Source organism: Tachyglossus aculeatus, chromosome 19 (genome assembly GCF_015852505.1).
Source record: "Tachyglossus aculeatus isolate mTacAcu1 chromosome 19, mTacAcu1.pri, whole genome shotgun sequence".
Lineage (NCBI taxonomy): Eukaryota > Metazoa > Chordata > Mammalia > Monotremata > Tachyglossidae > Tachyglossus > Tachyglossus aculeatus.
In genome coordinates this window covers 8,872,483-8,887,664 of record NC_052084.1, presented here as the reverse complement: position 1 = coordinate 8,887,664, position 15,182 = coordinate 8,872,483, and the positions used below count along the sequence as shown (strand labels likewise).

Below are 15,182 nucleotides of genomic sequence, written 5' to 3'. Positions count from 1 at the left end.
TTACTGTGTGCAGAGCACTGTACTAAGCGCTTGGGAAGTACAAGTTGGCAACATATAGAGACGGTCCGTACCCAACAGCGGGCTCACGTATATATAGCCCCCATTCCGATGGTCTGCTCCTCTTTTTCTCTCTGTCTCTCTCTCTCTCTATATACATATTGCCCCCACTCCAACAGTCTGCCCCTCGTTTTCTGTGTATATATATATATCTATATCTATATGTATATATATATATGTTGCCCCCACTCAGACGGTCTGCTCCTCTTTTTCCATATATGTATATATTGCCCCCACTCAGATGGTCTGCTCCTCTTTTTCCATATGTGTATATATTGCCCCCACTCAGACGGTCTGCTCCTCTTTTTCCAAATATGTATATATTGCCCCCATTCCGATGGTCTGCTCCTTTTCTTATATATATATATATACACACATTGCCCCCATTTGGACGGTCTGCTCCTCTCTCTCTCTCTCTCTCTCTCTCTCTCTCTCTCTCTCTCTCTCTCTCTCTCTCTCTCTCTCTCTCTCTCTCTCTCTCTCTCTCTCTCTCTCTCTCTCCCCCCCCCCACTCCGACAGTCTGCTCATTGTTTTCTGTATGTATGTATTACCCCCACTCAGACAGTCTGCTCCTCTTTTTCTGTATATATATATATATTGCCCCCCACTCCAACGGTCTGCTCCTCTTCATGGCTCAGTGGAAAGAGCACAGGCTTTGGAGTCAGGTCGTGGGTTCAGAATCCCATCTCTTCCAATTGTCAACTGTGTGACTTCGGGCAAGTCACTTAATAATGATGGTATTTGTTAAGCGCCTACTATGTGCAAAGCACTGTTGGGCCTCAGTTACCTCATCTGTAAAATGGGGATTAAGGCTATGAGCCCCACGTGGCACAACCTGATCACCTTGTAACCTCCCTAGTGCTTAGAACAGTGCTTTGCACATAGTAAGCGCTTAATAAATGCCACTATTTATTATCATCATCATCATCAATCGTATTTATTGAGCGCTTACTATGTGCAGAGCACTGTACTAAGCGCTTGGGAAGTACAAATTGGCAACATATAGAGACAGTCCCTACCCAACAGTGGGCTCACAGTCTAAGAGGGGGAGACAGAGAACAAAACCAAACATACTAACAAAATAAAATAAATAGAATAGATATGTACAAGCAAAATAAATAATAAATATGAATAAATATATTTATATTTAAATATATAATAAATTATATATTTTACATATATATATATTGCCCCCACTCTGACGGTCTGCTCCTCTTTTTCTGTATATATTAAGTCCTGTGTGCCCAGCACACTTCCCAGCTTTGGGGTTGATGAGGATGGTATTTGTTCAGCACTTACTTTGTGCCAAGCACTGGGGGTGATACAATAGTAATGGTAATAATGATGGCATTTGTTAAGCACTTACTATGTGCAAAGCACTGTTTGAAGCACTGAAGGGGGAATACAGGGTGATCAGGTTGTCCCACGGGGGTTTCATAGTCTTCATCTCCATTTTACAGATGAGGTCACAGGCTCAGTGAAGTGACTTGCCCAAGGTCACACAGCAGACATGTGGCGGAGCTGGGATTAGAACCCGTGACCTCCGGCTCCCAAGCCCGTGCTCTTTCCACTGAGCCACGCTGCTTCAGGGTCATCAGGTTGTCCCACGTGGGGCTCACAGTCTTCATCCCCATTGTGCAGATGAGGGAACTGAGGCCCAGAGAAGTCAACTGACCTGCCCAAAGTCCCACAGTTGATCAGTGGCGGAATCGGGATTAGAACCCACCACCTCTGACTCCCAAGCCCGGGCTCTTTCCATTGAGCCACACTGCTTCTCTACGATCCAAGATCTCGAGATCCAAGTTAACCGGCTTGGACTCAGTCTCCGTCCCACGTGGGGCTCACAGATTTAATCCCCATTTTGCGGTTGAGATAACTGAGGCACAGAGAAGTGAAGTGGCTTGCCCAAAGTCCCACAGCTGACAAGTGGTGGAACAGGGATTAGAACCTGTGACCAGGGTAGTATCTGAGGGACAAGTCTTTTTGCTATTTCTCAGGTTGAGAAGTGATTTATATACCACTGCTGTTTGAGTTAAACTCTTAGCCAGTTTTGCCCCACTAGTGTGGTTCAGGCCACCATTTCCTGTGCTGAAGAAAATGTTGGGGAACACGGTCAAAAGCCGTGCTTCCGCCCTTGTCTTCATGGCCCTCTCACTTTCAAATAGGGAGATTAATCACTCTGGCCTGACTTGCTTTTCACACAACCATATCGATTTGCTCTGCAATATTTTGAACTCTTCTAAATGGCTGCAGATACAATTTGATTTTTTTTTCTAGCACCTCTCTGAAATAGCAGCCCTACAGTTTCTAGGGTTAATCCTTATCCTTTTTTGAAAGATTTGTCCGGTTTCGTTAACTTTATCAACAATAGGTTGTTTTTTAGCATTGAGTAAAGGCACTTTTTAGACTGTGAGCCCACTGTTGGGTAGGGACTGTCTCTATATGTTGCCAACTTGTACTTCCCAAGCGCTTAATACAGTGCTCTGCACACAGTAAGTGCTCAATAAATACGATTGATTGATTATTCTTCTTTTCCTCGTGAACTTCTGAGTATAAAGTAGGGTAATTGTATAACATTTTTACCCAAAGAGTACTCTGTCACTTTTAGGTTTTGAGGGCTTGCCTTCTCTTTTCATATTCTCCCAACAGAAATGTGGATTTTCAGAACTTTATTCTTGGCAAAGAGAAAGAAAATCGAAGGAAGAGTTTTGTCTCCATGATGGACCTCCATATGCCAATGGTGACCCTCATATTGGTCATGCTTTAAATAAGGTAATTCTATTTTTTATTCTAATTATAAGACTTGAAAACATTAAAGCTTTTAGGGAGTCATGGTATATATGTAGTCCAGGTTCTTTGTGGTTGTGCCATAGAACCCAAAACAAGGTTGTCCTACACTTTTCAGCTTCAGTCTGAGCCACCCAACAAGTGACTCCAGTGGGTTGTGACTCCAGTGCGTAATAGTCGGTGACTGCTGTGCATGCGTCAACCATATGCACACAGTAAGCGCTCAATAAATACGATTGAATGAATGAATATGCTGTGCTATTAATGTTCAATGGCTGCTTTAGCCGGATAACCTGAGTCTTTCGGCCTAAGAAAAGCTCTTGGGAGAAACCCTTAGGATCCAGAAACTAATTTCCACCTGGTGTGTCTCAAGGAGTTTGCAGTCCATAGAACCAGACATCCTACTTTTAAAAATAATAACGATGGCATTTATTAAGTGCTTACTATGTGCAAAGCACTGTTCTAAGCGCTGGGGAGGTTACAGGGCGATCAGGTTGTCCCACGGCGGGGGTTCACAGTCAATCCCCATTTTACAGATGAGGTAACTGAGGCACAGAGTAATTAAGTGACTTGCCCAAAGTCACACAGCTGACAACTGGCAGAGCCGGGATTCCGGTGATCCAGTGCTTCATCCATTATATAGGGTCTTGCACCCAGGTGGTCTGTGTAAATACTGTTGATGAGAACTACCTAGGGCAGCTGGAGATTAGGGAAGTCCTCTGACTCTCCCTCTGTAATCCCAGCTGCTCTTCTGAGCTCCAGGGAGCCTCTTCATTGTAGATTCACCCTGAGTTCGTGTGTGATTTGGTCAGACTCCCCAAAACTGGTGGCTTCTTCATAGCCCCAGTAGCCCTTTTCCGTCCACTGCATCCCTCCCAGCTTCATGCTGCGTAAGGGCAAGATGTGCTCTGGCCAGGAGGTGGTTCCGGGATCTTGGAGAGGGAGGTTGAAAGTGCTTGCGAGGAGGCGAGTTGTAAATGTGCACTGAAGTGACAGTCACCTTTAATCAGGCTGCGTGTCCTGGACTTAAGGCAGCAGTCTCTCAGCCCTGGAAAGAGTGTCGCTCTCCACCTTCCAGAGCCCCAAACGGGCTCAAAGACACCTAGACCACCGATTCCAGATTTCTGTCACCACTCCAGACACAGCACTTTTCTCCTTGGTCCGTTCCTGCTTCAGTTCAGTAGGAAGGGGCACAGCTGGGGAACCAGACCTTGGAAAAGCCGTGAAAGGTGGGGAGAGCGCTGCAGGGAATGGTAACCAGAGAGCTAAGAAAATATAATTCCCTTTGAATGTAGGAATTATATTTTATGATTATTACATCATAATATATTACTAAACAGGAAACCAAGATCTGTAGGCCTCTCACTGCCGCATAGGCCAATCACTTCTGGGACCTAAGCCCGAGTGCTTGGAGATGATGACTTAGACCTAGTTCCCGTTTTAGATTGTCTAGATACTTTTTCACACAGATAGACATAACTCTTTGCTCTTGACAGATTTTAAAGGACATCGCTAATCGGTTCCATATGATGAGAGGTTCTAAGGTCCATTACGTGCCGGGCTGGGACTGCCATGGCTTACCCATTGAATTAAAAGCACTGTCAGAATATGGAGAAGAAACCCAGAGTCTTTCCCCGATGGAAATTAGAGAGAAAGGTAAGCTGCCTTTACGGGAGGGAAGATTACAAGCCATGTTTTCTAAGCAATTTCCAGAATCCGGATCACGCCTGTGGAAAGTCTTTGAAAATATAGAGGTCTTGATGCTGTGCTCTGCGTGTTCTCAGCGCTTGCCATCTTGCAGACAGCGTGTCTGCTCTGCTAAGCTGTCATCTGAAGACACACAGTGATTCCAGCAGCATTTGGGTGGAGATGTTCTCCTCTAGTTTGCCCAGGATTGCTCTGCCTAAAATTTTATGGGCAATGGGCAGTAGTCAGATCAATCGGTTGTCTTTATTGAGTGCTTACCGTGTGCTGAGCACTGTCCTAAGTGCTTGGGAGAGTACCATATAAACATCCTCCAAATTGCTGCAGTCTCACTTTTCTCCTTCTTGAAGATGGTGAAGATGGTGGCAACTTTGAGATCCTTTGGCATCTCCTGTGAGTCCATGTGTTGTGGGAAGAGCTTGTATAAGTGTTTAAACAGGGTGCCCTCTTCAGTACAGTGCTCTGCACACAGTAAGCGCTCAATAAATACGATTGAATGAATGAATATCTCCATGGGTTTGGAGGCAGCAGTATAGCTTAGTGGATAGAGCACGGTCCTGGGTGTCAGAAGGCCACGGGTTCCAATCCAGAGGAAGCAGTATGGCATAATGGATAGAGCATGGTCCTGGGCACCAGAAGGCCATGGGTTCTAATCCTAGCTCTGCCACTTGTCTACTGTGTGGCCTTGGGCAAGTCATTTCAGTTCTCCGTGCCTCAGTTACCTCCTCCGTAAAATGGGCATTGAGACTGTGAGCCCCACATGGGACAGGGACTGTGTCCAACCTGATTTGTTTCTATCCACCCCATTTATTCATTGTCATATTTATTGAGCGCTTCTGTGCAGAGCACTGTACTAAGCGCTTGGGAAGTACAAGTCAGCATCGCAGTGCTTAAAACAGTGCCTGGCACATAGCAAGTGCTTAACAAATGCCACAAATTATGTTGTTATTATGCCATCTAGTCCAGGTGCTTTTCCATTTTTTGTGGCTGTGACTTCCTCATTTTTTGGACAAGTGTCCTGTCTTTCCACATCAGAGGGTTTTCTGTGGTTTGAAGGACCTGGATTCTAATCCTGGCTCCGCTACTTGTCTGTTCTGTAACTTGGGCAAGTCACTTAAGTTCTCTGAGCCATAGTTACCTCATCTGTAAAGTGGGGATTAATACTATGAGCTCCATGTGGGACATGGACTGTGTTCACCAGAGCTTAGAACAGTGCTTGGCACATAGCAAGCACTTAACAAATACCATTATTATTATTATTCAACCTGATTACCTTGTATCTACCCCAGCTCTTAGGACAGTGCCTGGCACACTTGTTAAGTGCTTCCTTGACAAATACCAGAAAGTATCAACTCTTATTTTACTAAGGTAATGGCTTTATAGATTAAAGACATTGTAAATCTGTATTTAAGATTGGTTCTATTTTTCAGCAAAAGAATTTGCAAAAGCGGCCATTGCAAAACAGAAATCTGCATTTATTCGCTGGGGCGTGATGGCAGACTGGGACAATTGCTACTACACGTTTGATGGAAAGTATGAGGCCAGACAGTTGAAAGTTTTCCATCAAATGTATGATAAGGTATTTCATCACCAGAATTGTTCACAGTGTTTTAAAGACCTCAGATAAAATGAATGAGCTAATACCGTTTATTCATTTCCATTTCTAGGGTTTGATTTATAGAGATTACAAGCCTGTATTTTGGTCTCCTTCTACAAGGTACTGCTGTCTTTTGGCAACAATAAATAGACAAATCGCGAGTCCCGTGTTTCAATGCAGTAATGTTCCCAATTTTAAACAATTTTAATACAGGACTGCATTGGCTGAGGCTGAACTAGAGTACATCCCTGAGCATGTGAGTCGTTCTGCTTATGTCAAATTCCCACTGCTGAACCCTCCTCCTCAGTTGGCTTCTTTAATAGGTAGGATTTATTATAGTTGGATTTTAATAAGTGTCGTATTGATTTTTATTTTTGGTTCCTGATATCATCATCAGTCTTATTTGCTGAGCTCTCTGCTAAGCGCTTGGGAGAGTCCAGTGTAACAAACATTTTCTTTTCACTTACAGATGGCTCATCCCCTGTTAGTGTTCTGATCTGGACCACCCAGCCCTGGACAATTCCAGCTAATCAGGCAGTTTGTTACATGCCCAAATTAAAGTACGCATTTAACTCTTTGGATGTGGGTTTCCAATAATAATAATAATAATTGTGATATCTGCTAAGCGCTTACTATGTGCCAGGCCCTGTACTAAGCCCTGGAGTAGATACAAGGTGATTGGGTTGGACACAGTCCCTGTCCCACGTAGGGCTCACAGTCTTAATCCCCATTTTTCAGATGAGGGAACTGAGGCAGAGAGAAGTGTCTCGCCCAAGGTCACACAGCAGAAGTGGCAGAGCCAGGATTAGAACCCAGGTCCTTCGGACTCCCAGACTTGTGCTCTACCCGCTAAGCCACACTGCTTCTCTAGCCATTTATCCAGGCTTCGTATCCACACCATCAGCGGAGGTGCTTGGATGCTCACGGATCTACTGTGTGAAGGCAGTAAGAATGATGGTTGGTGATCAGAAGTCCATGCAGAAGTTGTTTGCGTGTGCAGCATCATCATCATCGATCGTATTTATTGAGCGCTTACTATGTGCAGAGCACTGTACTATGCGCTTGGGAAGTACAAACTGGCAACATATAGAGACAGTCCCTACCCAACAGTGGGCTCACAGTCTGAAAGGGGGAGACAGAGAACAAAACCAAACATACTAACAAAATAAATAAATAAATAAATAAAATTAATAAATAGCTGACCAGTCACCATCTGTCAATCAATCAATCATATTTATTGAGCGCTTACTGTGTGCAGAGCACTGTACTAAGCGCTTGGGAAGGACAAGTTGGCAACATACAGGGACAGTCCCTACCCAACAGTGGGCTCACAGTCTAGAAGGGGATGTCTAGACTGTGTCCTGTCCTGCCGCCTGCTCCCTGTGAGGAGCGTCAGAAGGGAAGGGGAGCGAGCCAGCTCAGCCGACTGCTGAGAAATTAAGGAGAAGCCAGTCCTCTTCCTGTTCCTCTGGATGCTTCTGCTGGGGCCCCGGATTCCTCCATTGCCGCCTCCTCCCTGATATCCGACTGTACCCCTAGACTAACTAGTCATCGTCTTATTTACCTACTTTGCAGGGGATTATACTTCTAGTACGCACATAAGAATTGAATCTTTTTTAGCGCAGTAAATTTTTGTGCTTAACTATTTCCATTTACGATATTGCTGTATAAGCAGAAATCGCTCATAAATAATGCATATTTCAAGGAAAAAAGTTAGGGGGGGAAAGTCCTTTTGAATGGCTTTTTTGATCTTGAAGGGAGAAACCTCTTTTCAGTTGTTTCCTCTGCCTTATTAGTAATTGGCTCCAAAAATTGCCCGACAGGTATTCCCTCGTGCAGTGCTCGAATTCTGGAGAACTTTACATCCTGGCTGCGGATCGAGTAGCATCCGTGGCTGCAACTTTGGGAGCAAAGTTTGAAGTCATTTCAACCTTCACAGGTAAGTCTTTGTGAACGTCTGGAACGTCATCATTAGAAACATTTCTTAAGACTTTGGATGTGGCATTTTACTAGGTACTGTACAAAGTCAGTCAAAAAGATATGGCCCTATGCCTTTTATCTGCTTACAGTCCAACCCTAAGAGACCGTAGCACATAAAGACGTGCTGAACATTGAACAGATTTAGGTATGTGAATATCAAGTACAAATGTTTATACCCCGTGGATATTTCTGAAAATGTTCATGCGGGAATAAAAAGACTCAGTGACATCGTATCTTATATATTGCTTGGTTTGGTTGATCCTTGATAGAGGAATGAGGTGTCGATAAGCTCCATTCATTCATTCATTCAATCATATTGAGTGCCTGCTGTGTGCAGAGCACTGTACTAAGTACAAATTGGCAACATAGAGACGGTCCCTACCCAACAATGGGCTCAAATATATCTCACAATTCAGCTGAGAAGATGGTACAGAGTGCTATTTTATGAAGTCCCTTACGCAGCTGGGAGGTACTGTAGATCCCAGGCCAGAAGTTGGCAGGTGAAATCATTTACCTCGGACCCCAAGATAATGAGAAGGGGTCTGCTTTTGAGAAGGGTGCTCCTCCCTCCTGCTTATTCACACTCTTCTCCCCCATCTGCCAACTTGCACTTTCCTTTCCTCTCAAGCTAGCCTCACTGCGCCTCATTGTCACCTCTCTCACTGCCAACCTCTTGCTGATGCTCTTCCCCTTTGCCTAGGAATCCCTCTCCTCCTCCATATGAGACATTCATTTGTTCATTCATTCAGTTGTATTTATTGAGTGCTTACTGTGTGCAGAGCACTGTACTAAGCGCTTGGGAAGTACAAGTTGGCAACATATAGAGACAGTCCCTACCCAACAGCGGGCTCACAGTCTAGAAGGGGGAGACAGACAACAAAACAAAACATATTAACAAAATAAAATAAATAGAATAAATATGTACAAGTGAAATAGAGTAATAAATACGTACAAACATATATACAGGTGCTGTGGGGAGGGGAAGGAGGTAAGGCTGGGGGTGGGGAGGGGGGAGACAGACCATAGTTCTTCTCAACTTCAAACCCCTTCTGAAATCACAGTTCCTCCAGGAGACCTTCCCCAACTAATCTCCTCAGCTTCTCACTTGATATCGTTCTTGATTCAAATCAGCATTTTCGCCACGCAGGCATTCGAGTATGGACCAACCCCCGTAAGCACTTAAGTACTCTTAACTTCCTACTATCTATAATTTCCCTTCTGTTTGTCCTGCTAGATTTGCAACTCTGAGGCTAGAGATCATCTCTCCTACCCCCCCCCGGCTCTGTACAAAAATATGGTTATAATGATAGTGGTTTGGGCAATGCCCCTAGCATTCCCTGCCAGTCACGTTCCTTCCAGGGCACAGTGTGCAGAATGTCAAGTAAGCAGATGGTGCTGCATATTTGAGCAGCGCCCGTGAGGCCTTCTTGTGGGCAGGACCCATTTACGGCCAAGGTATCCGAATGTGGCAGTCTAAAGGGACTGTTTTCACTGGGTCCTGGAGTTCCCTTTCCCTCCTCCAAAAAAATGTAAGTGTCTACGTGAGCCCTTAGTACAGTGCGTAGCGCATAGTAAGCACTCAGTATGGTTGAATGAAATTACCACCCTCCCTCTACCACAGACTTCCTACCAGAACTCCAACCAAATAAAGGACGTCAAACCCTGTTCTTTTCATCATTCATATTTGAGTGCTTACTGTGTGCAGAGCAATGTGCTAAGCGCTTGGAAGAGATCAGTACAGTAGAGTTGGTTGACACATTCCCTGCCCACAAGTAATTTGCAGTTTGGAGAGGAAGGTCTAGATTCTGAGGATATGTCTTCCTGTACCCTTTGAGTTTCTGTTGAGGAGGACCTTTCATTTCATTCATTCAATTGTATTTATTGAGCGCTTACTGTGTGCAGAGCACTGGACTAAGCGCTTGGGAAGTACAAGTTGGCAACATATAGAGACGGTCCCTACCCAGCAACGGGCTCACAGTCTAGAAGGGGGAGACAGACAGCGAAACAAAATATGTGGACAGGTGTCATCAGAATAAATAAAGCTAGATGCATATTATTAACAAAGTAAATAGAATAGTAAAATATGTACAAGTAAAATAGAATAATAATTCTGTACAAACACGTATACAGGTGCTGTGGGGTGGGGAAGGAGGTAGGGCCGGGGGGATGGGGAGGAGGAGGGGAAAAAGGGGGCTCAGTCTGGGAAGGCCTCCTGGAGGGGATGAGCTCTTATTTCTCTGAGGAATGCCTCTGGTTAAGCCCAGGTGAATTTTTTAAATATGTCCGTTTCCTTCATTTAGGAGCAGATTTGGAAAGCGGTTCTTGTGCTCATCCAACAATTCCTGGCAGAGTGTCCCCTCTCCTGCCTGCAAACCATGTTACAGTGACCACAGGAACAGGGTTGGTTCACACAGCCCCAGCTCATGGAATGGAAGACTATGGCATGGCGTCCGATCACAAGCTGTCAATGGTATCACTTTGTGGGGTTATTTTTGTTTTTTTTTTTAACAAAAACTTTCATTTGCAGAATTGAAATATTTTATTACTTTTACTTTTTCATGGTTTAGTGTAACCCTTTTCATATTCATCCATGTTTCCAGAAAAGATGAGGTGTATATTAAGAAATCTGGAGGTTTTTCATTTTTAACTTCAGGATTCTCCCCCTTTTAGACTGTGAGCCCACTGTTGGGTAGGGACTGTCTCTATATGTTGCCAATTTGTACTTCCCAAGTGCTTAGTACAGTGCTCTGCACATAGTAAGCGCTCAATAAATACGATTGATGATGATGATGATGATGATTCTAATATGCTTACTCTTCCTTTTTTATTTATTTTCGGGTTTGTCAGGCTTCAGCTGTTGGGCTTCATGGTTGCCAAATCAGTGGCTAGTTTTTTAATCTGAAACAAATTAAGGATCTGTCAGAAGTTACTGTGCATTCCTCATTTGTATTCTGCATTGACAAAATAAAATGAGTATTTTAACAGTTTAGTGAAATAAACCATAATTGTATGTTTCTAGGATTGTTTAGTGGATGAAAATGGAGTATTCACAGAAGGAGCGGGAAATGAACTTCAAAATAAGAGTGTCCTTGAAGAAGGGACTGATATTGGTCAGTATTTTATAGTGTAATTTAAAGGTGTGGGGTATTTTTGCTTTTTTTTTTTAGTTAGCTAATAGGATGTCCCTTTCTCTCCAACCCCTTCTCTCTCGTATTGTCTCGTGAGCATGGAATTATTACAGTTTGAAACCATTATGGGGGAGAAAGCAAAATTTTTAATATAAGGTATTGGGGTGGTTATAGCTTTTTTATTGACTGTCAGTGTGGAATTCTGTTGATTTGGGACAAAAAAATGTTAAACCTGGAAAAGGCTTTTGCAGACTGTGCCGTGTCTGATTCACTCGACATTTTCAATGCTTCTTCTTAGTGATTAAAATGCTTCAGTCTGCGAGGAATTTGCTAAAGGAGGAGAAATTTATCCACAGTTATCCCTATGATTGGAGGACTAAGAAACCAGTAATTATTCGTGCCAGCAAACAGTGGTTTGTGAATATATCAGATATCAAGGCTACGGCTAAGGTATGTGACTTGACATTGTACCCTATTTTATGGCCTTTTTTTTCCAGTAATAACAGCACCTTCAATTTGAGTAGTGCTTTGATTTTCCAAAGAGTTTTCTCATCGCTGATTTTATTTTATCTGTCTGATATTCTTGTGGGGAGAGAGGGGCAGATATCGTTGAGAAACAGGCAATAGTCAAGTGACTTGCTCAGATTCCAGGCTGTTACCAGCATTGCTTGGGCAAGGACCAAGTTTGCAAACTCCCAAACTTGTTTTTCGCTAGACCATCCTGCCTCACTTTGGTTTTGGTGGAGAACAGCAATTGTTATGGAGGTGGTTTAAATAGAAATAATTAATAATTTACTCAGTCTGTTGCCCTGAGACATTTATAATGGTCGTTCAACCCGATGTCTACTTTGGTTCGCTCATTTTGAAATTATCATCTATTATTAGCCAACCTGAGATGTTAGGCTTAGAAGCCTACTTGTTATCATCAGTTATCTTAAAATAATAAACCGTAGTTGCTTCTTTTCAGAATCTGCCTTCAGAAAGTAGAAATTCTTCTCTTAATTCCTAAAAACAAAAAAATCACATTGAAGTATAGTTTTAGTAGTAGCAATGATGATACAAAATCTGCAGTGAAGAAAATTGTGATGCTGAAAGGAACAGTAACACTTGAAGTCTTGGATCAGTTGTTGGACTGCCAATAATCCAGTGAACAAGAAATCGTACCTGACTCTTTTAAATTGAATGAAGTAATTACAATTCTGAGTCTGTATCCAAAATTAACTATCAAATTGGTGTTACTTCACTGAACGGCCACCAGAGGGTGCAGAGGTGTATCATTAATAATCTTAATATTAGTGATCAGTATTAATAATAATAATGATAGCATTTATTAAGCACTTACTGTGTGCACTGTTCTAAGCGCTGGGGAGGTTACAAAGGGATCAGGTTGTCCCCCGGGGGGCTCACAGTCTTAATCCCCATTTTACAGATGAGGTAACTGAAGCTCAGAGAAGTGAAGTGACTTGCCCAAAGTCACACAGCTGACAAGTGGCAGAGCCGGGATTTGAACCCATGACCTCTGACTCCAAAGCCCAGGCTCTTTCCGCTGAGCCACGCTGCTTCTCCGTATTGGCTTTGCCTTCCATCATTTTGGACAGGTGGGGCATTATAGTTACCGCGAATCCTTTTCTCCACTTCTCTGCTACTTCTGTGGCTCCTTAGCAATCCTTAGAAACTGTGATGATAATAATGACAGTGGTCAACTGTGTAGCCTCCATTTTTCAGATGAGGAAACAAAGGCACAGGAAAGTTAAGTGGTTTGCCCAAGGTCACATAGCAGGTAAATGGCAGAGTTGGGATTACAGCCCAGGTCCTCCAACTCCCAGGCCCATGCTCTGTCCTCTAAACTATGCTGCCTGGGAGCTTCAAAAGCTTTTCTCAGGGTTAAGCAGTCAGATTGGGCTAGATCCCAGTCTAATCTGGCCATGGATTAGAGTTGAGAGACCAAACAATGAAGCTTAGGAGACCCATGTTTTAAGTTATTATTAATGGGGACAAATGTTCCCCGTGCCAATTACACAGTGGTGAGGTAGTAGTTCGAGAAAATAATCTGTATGTATCTTGAACTCCTTAAGGAGAGTTGCCGTTCATTAAATAAGTAGCGTGGCTCAGTGGAAAGAGCCCGGGTTTTGGAGTCAGAGGTCATGGGTTCGAATTCCGGCTCCACCACAAGTCTGCTGTGTGACCTTGGGCAAGTCACTTAACTTCTCTGAGCCTCAGTTACCTCATCTGTAAAAATGGGGATTAAGACTGTGAGCCCCACGTGGGACAACTTGATCACATTGTATCCCCCCCAGCCCTTAGAACAGTGTTTGCACATAGTAAGCGCTTAACAAATGCCATTATTCAAGCGCTTAGTACAGTGCTCTGCACATAGTAAGCGCTCAATAAATACGATTGATGATGATGAAGTAGTATGTTTATTTTCGTTTCATTTGTAAACAGATCTTTAAATTTGAAAGCCAGATTTTGATTTTTTTTTAAGTTGCTGAACTGCCATCTACCTGTTTGATAATTTTCGTAATTGCACATTTGTTTTGGAAAAATACTGGAAGAAATATTCATTTTAGTAATAATTCAGTAGTACTTTAAACAATTTTATTTTTATGTGGAGATTTGAGGAACTGAAACCTCTCGTCATGTTTTCAGAAGTGTTAGCCCATCTGAACGGTCGTTTAGTGTGTGTTTCTGCTCACCTCCCAGTGTTCCAGAGCCCTCTAACTTCTGCATTAACTGGTGGCCACTGCCAGCTTTCTTTTATAAGCTTGGGGGGCATGGATGGGATTGTCGTGGAAATTTGAACAAAGCAGAAGCATTTTATTGAAAAAAAAGAGAATGTAGAGAATATAGTGGGTCATTTTGAGCTTCTTTCACAGTTATCACTGTGTGACTTTATTGTCGTTACAGGAATTATTAAAAAAAGTGAAATTCATTCCTGGATCAGCCATGAATGGTATGTTGGAGATGATGGACAGGCGGCCGTATTGGTGTATATCAAGACAAAGATGTTGGGGTGTGCCGATTCCCGTGTTTTATCATAAGACGAAAGACGAATTCTTGTTAAACAGGTAGAATTTTTTTGAAAACATTAACCTTGTGAGTTTTGCGTATTCTAAAGTGTTTCAGGAGGCATTTATAAAGTAATTAGAAGTTGTCAAAAACCCCAGTTGAGTGGTTTTGTAAAGGCCGTGAATTTTACTGTCTCATGCCATCCTGCAGGTTTGGGTTTGGTTCAGGGGACGGTAACTAATAATCCTTCTGCTATTTTTTTTGAACGTACGAACTGAAGTCTGCGCGTCCACCTAGTTTTGGTTGTGGAGCGGAGAGTTTTCAGGAGCAGAAACGGATGTGATTTCGGGTGTGGGGGTAGTACTGATATGGCAGCAGTGCTGTGACATGTAGTCATGGGGTTCAGCTGCAACACTCAGTCCTAGAAGTGCAGGCTAAAATAGGTCCAGGGCCCGTCTGCTCCTGGCAGTTGCGTGGTTGCGGATGATTTTCTTCCCCAAAATAGCTGCCATTGCTTGGATCGACCGAGAGGTACCCGGTGGTTCACTGGGTGGTCCAGAGGTCCTGCTGCCATCCAGTTTCTCCCCAAGCGTTCTTTACCAACCATGGCCACTTTTTGGGGGCCGAGGGGGGCAAACAAGACTACATGCTACCATAGCAAATCCTCATCTTAGAGCTTGCAGGAGCGTCATTCATATAAGGTAGAAGTGGCATCGTGATTGCTCCAAGATTCTGGGCTGATTCTCCCTCAACTTTCTATCTCTGCCCCTCCCCGTTATGTTTTAGTTGTTAATGCAGTCCACCTCTTTGAGGCACTACTCTGCCCGTTTTACGTAGTTTCCTTGAGTGGGGCAAGAAATGTACCCAGAATTAGAACTCACTGCCCTTGAATTGACAGGCAATAGCTTAGCCGTAGAGG

General features: G+C 43.4%; 1 protein-coding gene across 1 annotated transcript in view; it reads left to right on the top strand.

Annotated features, from left to right (window-relative positions):
• IARS2 (isoleucyl-tRNA synthetase 2, mitochondrial) overlaps nt 1-15,182 on the top strand; it is a 42,211-nt gene that overhangs the window by 1,463 nt on the left and 25,566 nt on the right. The window contains exons 2-12 of the mRNA XM_038760846.1: nt 2,708-2,830; nt 4,342-4,501; nt 5,980-6,128; nt 6,217-6,266; nt 6,360-6,469; nt 6,616-6,706; nt 7,970-8,085; nt 10,427-10,596; nt 11,146-11,236; nt 11,553-11,704; nt 14,162-14,322. Of these exons, the coding sequence (XP_038616774.1) occupies nt 2,708-2,830; nt 4,342-4,501; nt 5,980-6,128; nt 6,217-6,266; nt 6,360-6,469; nt 6,616-6,706; nt 7,970-8,085; nt 10,427-10,596; nt 11,146-11,236; nt 11,553-11,704; nt 14,162-14,322 (1,373 nt within the window). The remainder of the gene's footprint in view (nt 1-2,707; nt 2,831-4,341; nt 4,502-5,979; nt 6,129-6,216; nt 6,267-6,359; nt 6,470-6,615; nt 6,707-7,969; nt 8,086-10,426; nt 10,597-11,145; nt 11,237-11,552; nt 11,705-14,161; nt 14,323-15,182) is intronic.